Source organism: Belonocnema kinseyi, chromosome 4 (assembly GCF_010883055.1).
Source record: "Belonocnema kinseyi isolate 2016_QV_RU_SX_M_011 chromosome 4, B_treatae_v1, whole genome shotgun sequence".
Lineage (NCBI taxonomy): Eukaryota > Metazoa > Arthropoda > Insecta > Hymenoptera > Cynipidae > Belonocnema > Belonocnema kinseyi.
This window is the reverse complement of record NC_046660.1, coordinates 88,125,937-88,138,725: the sequence shown is the minus strand read 5'-3', so window position 1 is coordinate 88,138,725 and position 12,789 is coordinate 88,125,937. Positions and strand designations below refer to the sequence as shown.

Genomic DNA, 12,789 nt, shown 5'->3' with positions numbered 1-12,789 from the left:
AAGAAACCATTTTTTAAACACATTACTATACTTAAAGCTTACATGCCTATTTTTTATGTTAGAAATAGCAGTGTTCTAGGGAATGTTTTCCCTCGAAAAAATAAGGAAAGATGTATTAAATTTCAACCATTTTTTAAAAAATTGGCAAGAAGCTAAATTAAAAAATTCATTCACAAACACTATTGTTAAAATAATAACTTTGTGAGTTTTATTCTCTTGTCATAAATCATAGAAAGCTCTTTTTCCCTTAGACTTAATTGTTGGCACAACTAACTTAATTTTAATTATATTTTAAATCAACTGAAATTTAAATATCTAATAATTAAACATTTGAAATAAAGTTTTTAAAAACTAGAAATTATTAGCCCTGCAAAATTACATACGGTCGACAAAAATATATAGTTTATTTTTAAAATTTAATTTGCTGGTTGATTTTATTTTTCTAAATATAGTTTTGCTATATATTTTACTTTATTATCTCTTCTAGTATTTGAACCAATTAGTGAAGATAAAGAAATATTTCAAAAGACTTATACGTTTCATATATTTTGTTTATAAAAGTATTCAAACTGATGCTCATTTCTTTTGTTTCAATTCATTATTTTAAACACCGTCATGTTTTTAAATCAAGTTTAAAATAAAACGATAACTGAATGGTTGGTAAGCATAAGGGACTAACACTTATTCGGAAAAATTTTCAGGAGGACGAAATAACTTTTCTCCGAGAACGTCTTGGGAAATCCTTTTGAGGAACTTTGTTATTTTATTAAAAATTGTAAGATTAAATTTTTTCACGTTCTGAAACAAGCAGTAGACATAGGACAGATTGGACAATAAAAAAGCCAAAAAAGTGCATTTTAAACATTTGGTGGGTTAGCCCCTTATGATTCCCCACCATTAAATTATAATTAAACCCTAAAATTAATCTACACATATACTTATTTTCTCCTTTTGTCGCTGAACAGATTCAACAAGCGTCATAAAATCTCCACCAAAAGACGTAAAGACGAACAAAAATCTCCAAATGCGCTATAAATATCAAGAGCCTTTAGAATCTCTCTATCGAACAGAAGCTCTCTCGCCAACGTGGGCAGCACCGAGTATGAAAATCAAAATATTTGCTCTAATAAATACAATTTACATCTCCGCAAATTCTTCTTTACTCACTTACATTTTTAGGAGAAGAAGACTATCCAGACTCTCCAGAATCTAATGAAACCGTCCTTGCTCAGCCTTTTCGTGTGCTTTCTCCCGTACGAGATGCTGCGACGAACACAAGGCATCAATTAGATCATCTCGCTAGAAAATCTCTGCCACCGAATGCTGTTCCAGTCATGGAACCAGCCATCCAAGAAACATTCCAGCGAAATACATTCTCCAACAATCGCTTTAGTGAGGTTCCTTTTCAAAACAGTGTCCAAAATGTTCATAATCAAATAATCCAAGAAAATATGCAGCAAAATCAAGCTCTCTTGCATCAGAACATGCTGCAGAATCAGTTGTCGGACAACAATTTGCTCCAGCTGAATCCAACCACCTATCGACATAATTTACTCAATACGAATCAATATGATGCATTGTACGCTGATCAAGGAGTTCAATGGAGAACAGGAAACGATCAACTGCAAAATTATCCCTTAGCGAGTCAGAACCAAGCCCCGGAAAATATCTTACGAGCGCGAAACCTATTTCAACAAAACCCTATTAACAATCAAGCGATGCCACAGGAGCCACGCAAGCCGAGTTTCAGACAAAATCTAGCTGCTAATTATCGACAGTATCAGGATCTTCGAGGTCTTCAAAATTACGCTTCTAACATGAATCAGAAGGGACTTTTGTCTCCACGTTACTCGCCAGAATTTGCTCCCAATATGAATGAAGCCTTTTGCGAAACTGCGAAGGAAGAGAAGGCGCATAATTTAAACGAGACTTTCGATCAGCGTTTGCCTGCCCAGAATGGAATGAATCTTCCTAACATTGATGCTACGACCTTGACGAATAATGCTACTTTTAATGATGATACTCTCTCGATTGACTTTCTGCAAGAATCCCCTTCTCCCTCCGAAGACGGAATTCCGAAAATGAAGGATTTCGCGGTAAATACTGACACTGAGACTATGCCGAATGCTCCCTTCAGGAAGAAGAAAGCACAGAAGTTGGAGCAGTTGATGTTGAGTGCTATTAGTTCTCAGAACGATGTCGTTAATAAGGTAATTTCTAGAATTATAATTTGACTGACGCACAGGGGGCCAAAAAGATTTTCCTGGACAACTTAATCTAGAGCTTACAATTTTGATCCGATTTGAGCGCTTTTTTTGAAAATTGAAAGTTAATTAAATTTCAAAAATATTTGTGTGGGTCGATTTTTAAATTAGTTTATTTCATAATATATTTGTTGACGGTTGACATTTTCAGGATTGGTTTGTCAATGAAATATGTTTTTATAGGTGGATAATAAGGAGACAGATTTTTTTATTTAGCATAGCTACATTTTGTAAGATTTAAAAATATTAAGGGTCAAATAAGTTTTGTTTCCAATTTCACTTAAAAACCGTTTTTGTTGCAAATTCTGAGCTATTTATGGGTTTTCTTCTTTCAGTCTATGTAGTTTTTAAAATACTTTTCCCCCGTTTGGTCCCTATGGTATCCTATTTGCAGCCCATAATGGAACTTAAAAAAAATGTATAATAAACTCAAAGCTTTTAAGAGGCGGGGATTTAAAAAAAGTAGCAAATCAGGGAATTACTGTAAGAAGTAACTGTAAAAAATAATCAGGGCTGCTGCAGTCACTATTATATTCACTTTTTTCTCAAATCACTTTTTAGTTACTTTTTTAAATGAAAATATCACATTAATCGCCTCTTTCAATATATCAATGCATGATTTAATCACTAAATTCAGATCTATAACTATTTTTGAATTTCCTTGAATTCTTCTGAAATATTTTAGGGTATTTTTAAGGATTTTGAGAAATTTAAAATAAATTTCAATAATTTGAAGGGATTTTTTCAAACTTCTAAGGCATTTCAAGAACTTTCAATTTGAAATATTTAAGGGAATTTTAGACGATTCCAAGGAATAATTAAATGTCATTAATTTGAAGGGATTTTAAAGCGTTCAAAATATTTTAGGATAAAGAATTTTTTTATTTTTCTTGCGGTGATTTAAAATCATTTTACAAAACCTATATGGGTTTCAGTTATTTTGAGAGATTTCACAGGATTTCACTGTTTTTAAAGGATTCCAAAACTCTCGTTGTATTTTAAGAGCTATACATTTTTTTTAATTTATAAGAATTTTTAATATTTGAGTTTTTTTTTATAAGATTACAAAGAAAATTTTAGTTGATTTTTGTAATTTAATGGGATTTGAAATATTTGAAGGTATTGTTAATGAATTCCAGGTGTTTTAAATGTCTTTAAAAAGTTTCAAGAGATTTCCGAGGATATCAAAGGATTTGAAATATTTCAGAAAAATTGTAAAATATTCCCAGAAATTTGTTATTTATTTTAATAGTTTCAACGCATTTTTCAGGAGATTTAAATAATTTCAAAGGATTACCAAGAGTTTTAATAATTTTAAGGGATTTAAACAAATTTGAATGCGGTTATAAATAATATCCTACAATTTCGGAAGATACTGAAAGATTTTACGAGACCGATAATGTTTTAAGATATTTTAAAAGATTACAAGGGATTTTATAATATTGGAAGGTTTCAATGATTTTATTGGGTTTTAAGAGCTCTCAAAGTATTTTAATTAATTTTCCAGGATTTCAAGAAATATCATTAGATGTCATGAAATTTCACGTTATTTTATAATATTTTAATGTATTTCAAAGAATTTATTCACAAGAAGTGACGGATATGAATATATTTATCCTGCATTTTTTTATCCTTTTAAATTCTTCTAAATTTAAACTCATTTTACTAAATTCTGTGATTTTTTACAAAGTTTTTGTTTTATTTTAATTAATGAAGTCGTTGTTAAAGCTCATCTTAAGTTCTTAAATTTTTAGGCATTTCATCAAATTCTTTTTAATTCTCTTTAGTTTAACTTCAATCTGATTTTTTATGAATTTCATCAAACTCTTCTCGTTTCCCTCACATTCCTCTAAATTCACATTAGTCATTAGTCACTCTTCTGGTAAGACATTAGTAAGGTTTCGATGATTTAAAGAAATTTAAATTTATTTTTTGGAATTCACCTTAAATTTTTGTATTCTTTGGAATACTTTTGATTTTTTAATTTACTTGAATTCTAAATTCACTTAATTCTACTCAATTCAATTCATTTTTTTTAAATGAAATTTCTTCGAATTCCTTTGTACTTTTCTAAACTCATTTCAAATTTAATGAATTCAATGAAGTTTATTTCATATTTTTAAACTTGTTTGTTTAAATTTGTATCAATGTCAATGCCAATTATGAACATATTACCTTAGGGTTTGACGGTTTCTAATAAAAAATGTTTAGTTGTTTAAATAAATTTGATAAATAATTTAGATTTTCGTGTATTTTCATTATCATTAACAATAATCATTATCAGCTAACAATAAATGTTTATTTTATAAAAAAATTTATTAAACAAATTCATAGCTTGATTATTAGTTAACAAATGGATTCCTTTTTTTTAACCAAGTCAACTGCCAATGGCTCAGAAAGAACTTTTTTTATTGGGAGACTTCGCCCGGTGACAGTATTAATTGTTTAAATAAATTTTATAAACCATTACATGTTTCCATCAATTTCCAACCGCTAGATTCCTTTTTTTCAAAATGATATTTACTAAATAATTTTCCAGCATACCAAACTCTTAAAAAATGACGAAATTGCGAATTTTGTAATAAAATTATTGATGAAAAACGCAAGTGTGTCTCATTAATAAAATAAGTATAATAAATAAATCATTGAAAATAATTTTCAGTAATAAAATTTTAAATAAATAAAATTAATATTTATTTCATTAATATTAAAATTTAATATCAAGTTCTTTAGAGTTAATTTCGTTGAAACAATGCAATTTCACCTTTGAAAATTGAAGAAAATCTGTTTTTGGTTTAAAAAATTTATTTAATTGAATAAGAAATATTGTCGCCTGACAAATTCTCCTAATAATTTCATTCATTTATAAAAAATTTTATGAAAAAGACAGTGTTGTGACTCATTGATAAAATAATATAAAAAGGGTATATTGACAACTTATTTAGAGTTATTCAGTTGAAAAAAAAAATACATTTTCCGATTGAAATTTGACGAAAAATCGGTATTTGTCTATTAAATTGATGCAAACAAATAAAAACTTTTAAATTTACTCTGTTAAAAGAACGAAGTCTTTTTTCGCGAGAAATTATTCACGTATGTATTCGTTTATAACATGAACAATTACTTAGAATTAAAAATTTACGTATATTCCGAGCAAAAAATTAAAAAATGAAGGCTCCAAATATTTTTAATCTCGAAGTAACACTTTCACTCATTAATTTCTTAATAAAAAATATAGACATTTTTTTAAATTTTGTAACCTATTGGATATTGTCTCTAAGGTGTGGCTACTGATTTTGTCATGTTTTGAATAAATATGAGTATTTTTAACAAAATAGGAGTGTTTATTAAATAAATAAAAAATTAGCTTTTACAAAACTCTTAAAAATTTCGCCGACCTTCATTACATAAGAAGTTCAAATCTGATAAAAAATGTAAGCTCTGGACAGTCTAGATTAATTCGTCCAGAAAACCCTTTTTGCCCGACGTACGCATTTGTACCATAAATTAGTAGACTTAACATTTATTCAAATTATTCCATTAATTTCAGATCCTTGCTGCACAGAACGACATGGTCACAAAATTCCTAGATGTGGACAGAGATCGTCAAAATAGATTAGAAAGTCGTTTGGATCATTTATTAGACGTCGTGCATGCAACCGTTTTAAACAAGACTCCCGAAAAAGATTCAGAAACCGATTCGGAAATGCCACCTTCTCTCCCAGAGCCTCTCATAACAAACCTCAATCCTCCACCGAAACCGGGAGTCATTCCTCCAAAGTTGGACCTCGTTCCGCCAAAACCCTGTCGATTTCCCAGCACATCTTATTCCACCGCTCAAATAATTAATCAAAATACCGCAATGACAAAGCCCGGAATGGTCTCTCCCCCTCCGAAAAAACTCGGTTCGATTTGGACGAAACTTGGTCCAGTCTCCCAGTCTCCTTTCGTCAAAGCCCAACAACAGCTCGGCTTCCAAACTATTGCAATTCGTGAATCTCGCACTCAGTCTTCAGCTGAAAGACGCATCATAAACGACGTGAGAATGAATATGGATTCTAGATGTCTGATTGAAGAAACAGTGGCTTTCATCGAGAACGAGAAGCAGCTTCAGGAGAAGATTGAAAACGCTCGTCTTCAAGAAAAAATGGGCCAGGCTCTCACTGCGAAAAAGAAGCTATTCACGCATCGCGAACCCACAGCCGCTATGATTTTATCTGCAGCCTTTTTGGAAAGTGAGATGCAGTATCTCGAGCTTGTTGAGAATGCCAGAATTCAATGTGGGAGTAATGAAATCACACAAATGTGCATGAGATATCTGCATCATAGGGAGAAGGAAGATGACGATCTTCTCGCTGGTCAAGGAGACAGTTATGATCGTTTGAGAAAACTGAAATTGGACGAGAGGTTCAAAGACGAGCCCTGTGATTCTTCAACTCCAGCAAAACCTTCGGCTCCTGGTCTAGACGAGCCTAAACAAACTATTCAACAGCTGGCTCACCTCGTCATGCAAAGTGCGAGATGGAGGGACGTAGCTAATAATAAAGTGAGACCTTTTGAAGCTAATGGGAAAGACGAGCCTAGAAGGGAAGAACTCAGAAGGGATGATTTTATAACGGGGGAAATTAGGAGAGAAGAGCTGCGAAAGGAAGAGTTAAGAAGGGAAGAACTAGAGACGAAAATTCAAAGTGAAGAAATGGAGAAGAGAAGAAGAGAGGAGGTTGCAAAAGTGGAAACTAGAAAGCCAATCAGAATCCAGCAAGATGTCAATGCTAGAACTCTCAATTGGATCCAGGATCGATATTCTTATGGCGATGAGCTCACTAAGAATCGAAGAATTAATCTGCCAGAACCGGGACCATTAACGAAAGTTCGTCCGATTGGTTTCAGCATTGATGGATTGAACCTGTTAGATTCAAAACCAGTGTACGAAAGAAGAGATTACAATTTTGCAAGGGCAGGTCTTGATGACAGGATTGGAACCAAGAAGCCGAATGTTCACTTCTATGATGACATGGGACCGTTTGCTCAAATACAGCAAACTTATGCCCATCGTTATTACACTTTGCAGAATTCAAGGCAGATTTTAAATGATAATAATGGGGCACTTGTTCCTAAGAATCGTGATATGATCGACAGATATATGAAGGAAATGGGTCCACGAAGAGGAAAGGATGATTCCGATGATGAAGAGTTTTTGGATACTACTGCGAGCATGCCTCCGGTTCCAGCTTCACGAAGAGGATCTCTGACTTCCGATGGAACTTCGAAAAGTGGAAAGGGAGGCTGTGTGATAAGTTAAGCTATCTTTTGATAAGTATCTTTTGTAGCTTGATAATAAGATGACTGATTTGATTTTCTACGTACTAGGAAAGTTCAATATTTCGTTAAATCATAGATACATTCGTTTTATTGTCGCTTCAAAAGGCGATTTTTTTATTCAGATAAAAAAGAGATTTTGGAATTTTTATTTAAAGTTTTTACTTCAGATAATTTATGGTGCAAAAGAAGAAAAGCAAAATTGGTTACAATTTTATATTAGTGACGTGCAATTATTTTAACCAGCCTGCAATCGTGAATTAGAGATAAGAGGCTAAGGAATAAGTACATGAGTACTTTTATTTTGTTATGAATATTGCATTTTTTTTAAGGCGAACAATTAATTATTGTTATGCTTAGTTTTTTTAAAGCGTCACAGTAAATTTTTTATAGAAACTTGATTGTTTCTAGCAATATTGTTGCAGTTATCGTTAGATATCTGATAAAAATTAATATGCTCAATAGCAGTTTACGTAATGTTACAAATATAATTATAATTTTTGAGAAAATAGAAGTGAAGTGTGATTAAACTTTAATTTAATGCAATACTTATACATTCTTTTGCCATGCCTTGTTAAACATTTATGATGAAACATTTATACCGTAATGATGTAGAGGAGAAAGGTGATCAAGTGCCTTGTTTAGTGATAATTTGGGATCTCTATTATGTCCCTTTTTTGCGAGGGCTGAAGAAACTGCCATAAGTAAGCAAGGCTTCCATTTTAGTATTAAATAATATGTAAAGTTACGTAAATATGAACTAGAAATTTTGTTATACGAGAATACGTGTGTAATCAATAATTTTCTACTTGATCTGTGGCGGAAATATTTCTCCCAAGAATTTTTTAAAGTTACATTTTTGGTTCTGCGATAAATTTCATTATATAATAAATAGTTTTTTAAAAAAATTCTTATTGTTGATAAATATTTGCAAACAAACAGAAACATTTCATCCAAAACTAATTGATCGCTAAGTGCCATGATATTGTTAAATATTATTGCGAGACATTTTTTCTCACCGGAAATAAAAAATAGAAATTTAAGATTGCTGATTTAGCATTAAAGAAACGTGCCAGTGATTCTGTCTCAGATAATTATAGACATGTGTTATATTCCCATATGTTCCTATTTTACGAATAAAGATTTTGATTATATCTACATATTCAGAATTTCATTGAACGTGCCCTCTAAAGTTTTAGACAAAATTCCTCGTTGTTTAGCAGGTTGGAAACAGTTTTCCCAGTCTTTAGAATTTCATAATTTTAGCCTTCCATCCTAAACAATTTAGAAGTTTAATTTGATTAAACATACGAACCGGAAATAACATTTAAAGTTTTGGAAAATATATTTTTAAATAATCATGAGAACAAGAACAAATCAATTTGAATGTTTTTTTCTTACAAAGTTCAGGGTGGCTGCTGGATCGGGAAATAACAGTGAATTTATTCCTTTACCGAGAATTTTACGAATTTTCAGAAAAAAAGCGCCCAAGTTTGACTTCAACAGTTTTATAAATAATTTAAGCATAAAAAAACTGAACAATAATTGATTTGACAACAGAATTCTAAATCCGTTCAAAATTTGAGAATTTCCAGATTGTAACTGTTTGAATTCGAAAATCTTAATGCGAATTGCGATTAATATAATATAATTTATTCCGATACTTTTATTTTTGAATCACAATTTTAATGATTCATCAATAAAATATTTATATTCAAAGTTTGAGGTCTTTATATTATTTTTTATATTAAATTGAATAAATAAATGTATTAATATATTATTTTTATTATTTTTCATAACCATTACAAATTTCACTGTTAATTTAAGACGAGTAAATTGAACACAAATATATGTAAAAGTAAACAATTTGAAACTGAATTGTTTCACATAGAAAGCTTTGAATCTGTAGAATTTCGAATTTCTACTTCGAATCGTTCTGTTTAAAAAATGTTTTATTTGTAAGTGTAATTGTTAAATTTGGACGTATAAATAGCCATTGAACACTTCTTATTTGTAAATAAAATTTGAGTAATTTCAAGAGATATTTCATAGTTTTGAGAAGACTTGAAATTAATTAAAAACTTGAAATGTCTTCAAGTAATTGCAAAGAAGTGTGTTGACATTTTTGTTTAGAACTTCTAAATACATTTTAAAATTAATCGAACCTTTCCTACAACTTTTGGAAAATCCTATAAATTAAAAAAAATTCTTAAAATCTTCCAGGTTCTGTTTTGATTATTTTGGAAATCTTTGAAAATCTTTCAAATTTTCTGTTACAATAATTTTTCAAAATGAAAAATCATTTTTAATTTTCCTAGGAATCTTAAGAAAATGTTTTTATTCTTTTTAAGCCTTTCACAATTCTTAAGAAGTTTCTAAATCTTTTGGTTGAAATCTGCATTTTGTTATAAATTCGGCTGTGGGTATTTGCACCAAAATTTCGGTACGAATAGCCCAATTTTTTCGGGTCACAAACTTCGTGAAAATGATTTGAAATCATTTCAAGTTCTAAATTTAATTTTGATATTTTTAAAACTTATAAATATCTCTTAAGTTTACTCCAATTTTTCTACAAATAATAAGTGTTCCTATTGTTATTTATTAATTCAAATTTTAAGGATTTTTTTTAATTTGCAGGATTTTCTTAAAGTTGAAGGAAAAATTCAATTCATTAAAAAATATATTTCAACGTTTCGAAAAAATTTCAACAATCATTTTAAATTTGGAAAAAAAACCACTTCTAAGATTTCTCAATGTTTTGAAATAAACTTTTTTAATTTTTGAAGGATGCTTAAACTATTTAATATGAAAATAATTGAACTTATAATTTATAAAATTGTTAATTAAAAAAAAATTATTTTTAATTTTTTAATTTGTCTGGCTTAAAATTACATAAAAAATATAATTTTGAAAAATTGTAAAGTTCTTTGCTTGATTCTTAAGTTTAGAGAATTGAAATTTTTAACGTGGATTTATATTTTTGGAATTTAATCTGAATCTTTGAACTCTATAATTTATAAAAGGTCTACATTTTGCAGTTTATCTGCATTTTATTTTAAAAATTTCAAATGAACAGTATTAGTACCTGCCATTTCACACGTGTAAATTTAATTTGTTTTTTATTGTTTATTGTTTTAAATGGGAAAATTTTTAGAATAGAGTTAGATTTTTTCAAGTTCATCAACCATGAAAAAAGTGTGAAATTACCGGAAATTTTTTTTTCGATTAAAACGGTCACCCTGAAAGTTAGAGCCACTAGGTCTTGCATTATTGATAAAAGATGATGTTTTCAGCGCAAACCTTAATTCTTACCGAGCCTATGTTCAAGGGTGCAAATATGAAACTGAAAAATCTCATTTCAAGACCAATGGCATTTAAGCTACAACAAATTTATCACTACCTTTTTTTGTGCATGAGGTAAATATAAGGTATTTAGGCTTATGTGTTTTCTAGAGTCATGCTTACTTAACTGTGTTTTTCAGTTTGTTTTTGATGGTTTGTACATACGGATTTACTTATGGATATGAGAAAAAGAGTTGGTATATAAAATGAATTTTTTAATCGTCGCCTTTTTCGCTAGCTTTTACCGTTGGAACGGTTGACGCCTCGGTTGACAAGCAGCTAGTAAGTTGAGAAATTATGTACTAATTAACTCTAGGGAATTGTTGGCCGTGTTTTTTGGATTTTAAATTTAATTATGTTTTATGGTGGCCGTTTACGGCATTTTGCTCTAATCGTTTATCTGAGTACTAAAAGTTTCAGTCAGTCAGATTTGAAAAGAGTCTTTAGTACCATACAGGTTATTTCACTAGGATAGAGAAACTTTTGATAAATTAAAATTATAATTTCATTACTTAATTTTCTAACAATGTCCAATACCTACGCGAAATAGACGACTTTTTCGGTCTCAAAATAGTGGACATTAAAATAAGTTATTTTTCAATCGTTGATGTGAGCTTTAGAAAATATCATGGCTTTTTCCTCTAGTGAGGAAAAGTCTCCTTTTTCTATTTTCCCGGTCAACTAAAAATATCATATTCATATTTACCACTAAAAGCATAAATTTATTTAAATTTATGACGTTCATTCTAAACATCCTTTAACACAACTGAGCATTAAATGGCAAAATAATTGGATGTTTTATTCTTTGTTACTCATAGGGAAAGGTTGATTATGAAGTCGCACAATATAACACAATATATATAGCACAATATAATATTTACTTTCAGGTACCAGATCTGCTCATCCTGGCCACAGGACTCCCCCTGGTCGCTGATTGGTGCTATGAAGGTAGATAGAATAAAATACCTGCTTCTTGTTCTTCAGAATCTTCGAATTTAAGATATGCTATGCTACGTATTTAAACTCCTCAGTGTCGCTTTCTGAACTTCATGTTGAAAACAATAAATAACTTTGAAAAACTTAAAGAAATAATATAGTCATTTTACAACAACCTGCATTAGGGTGATCCAAACATCAAAAGATTTAAAAATGCTATGTGCACTTGAAAATTCTTAATCCTTAAAAAAAAGAAAATCCCCGAAGAAAATGTAATCCAAATGGGTGAAATCTTGCACTTACTCATCGAAGTGGAAAAGATTAAACTTTAAATATGTGCATTGTTTCCGTACTCACAACAAAGTTCTGAGAACAATATTAACCTAATTTAATAATGTTAAAATAATAATAATATTACTGAATTTTTGTTATACTGCCAGAAGAGATTGAAACACATTTCTTCGCGTGTACAGGATTTTTAGAGGCATATAGTTATACCCAGTAAGAAGGCTTGCATTGGTTGGGATTAAAAAATGTAATTTACTTGAGTATCTGATTTTTCCGGTCGTCTTCTAAACGACCAAAACCGTCGAAAAATAGATGACAAAAAATCAATCCCCTTCAGTGCACCTAGAAAAACTTCACAGAGCAGTACTGAATGGAATTGAAAAATACGACAATCCGCAGTCAGGCTCATTAAAATGAAAACCTATAAGTTTTTCATTGATATCAATAAATAATAGTATTTCTTGTAGTGAAATGTAATTATTATCCATTAATTGATTATCTACTAAATTATGGATCCATTTAGAATTATAAATTCATTTTCGTTTTGTTTTTATCTTGGCTTTCACATACTTATTAATTTATTATTATTAATATTACTGCATTTGTATATATTTTACACCTTTCACTTTATTTATAGCTT

General features: G+C 30.0%; 1 protein-coding gene across 2 annotated transcripts in view; it reads left to right on the top strand.

Moving 5' to 3' along the window:
• The window catches only part of LOC117171250, a 14,656-nt gene extending 2,707 nt beyond the window's left edge, over window positions 1-11,949 (top strand). Inside the window, exons 2-5 of one of the 2 annotated variants that reach the window (XM_033358365.1) lie at window positions 966-1,100; window positions 1,180-2,210; window positions 5,815-7,561; window positions 11,813-11,949. In XM_033358365.1, the coding sequence (XP_033214256.1) occupies window positions 966-1,100; window positions 1,180-2,210; window positions 5,815-7,561; window positions 11,813-11,859 (2,960 nt within the window). In that variant the 3' untranslated portion in view covers window positions 11,860-11,949. Of the gene's footprint in view, window positions 1-965; window positions 1,101-1,179; window positions 2,211-5,814; window positions 8,744-11,812 lie in introns of those variants that run through there. The other variant, XM_033358366.1, reaches the window with a different exon arrangement.
• The last annotated feature ends 840 nt before the right edge of the window (window positions 11,950-12,789 follow it).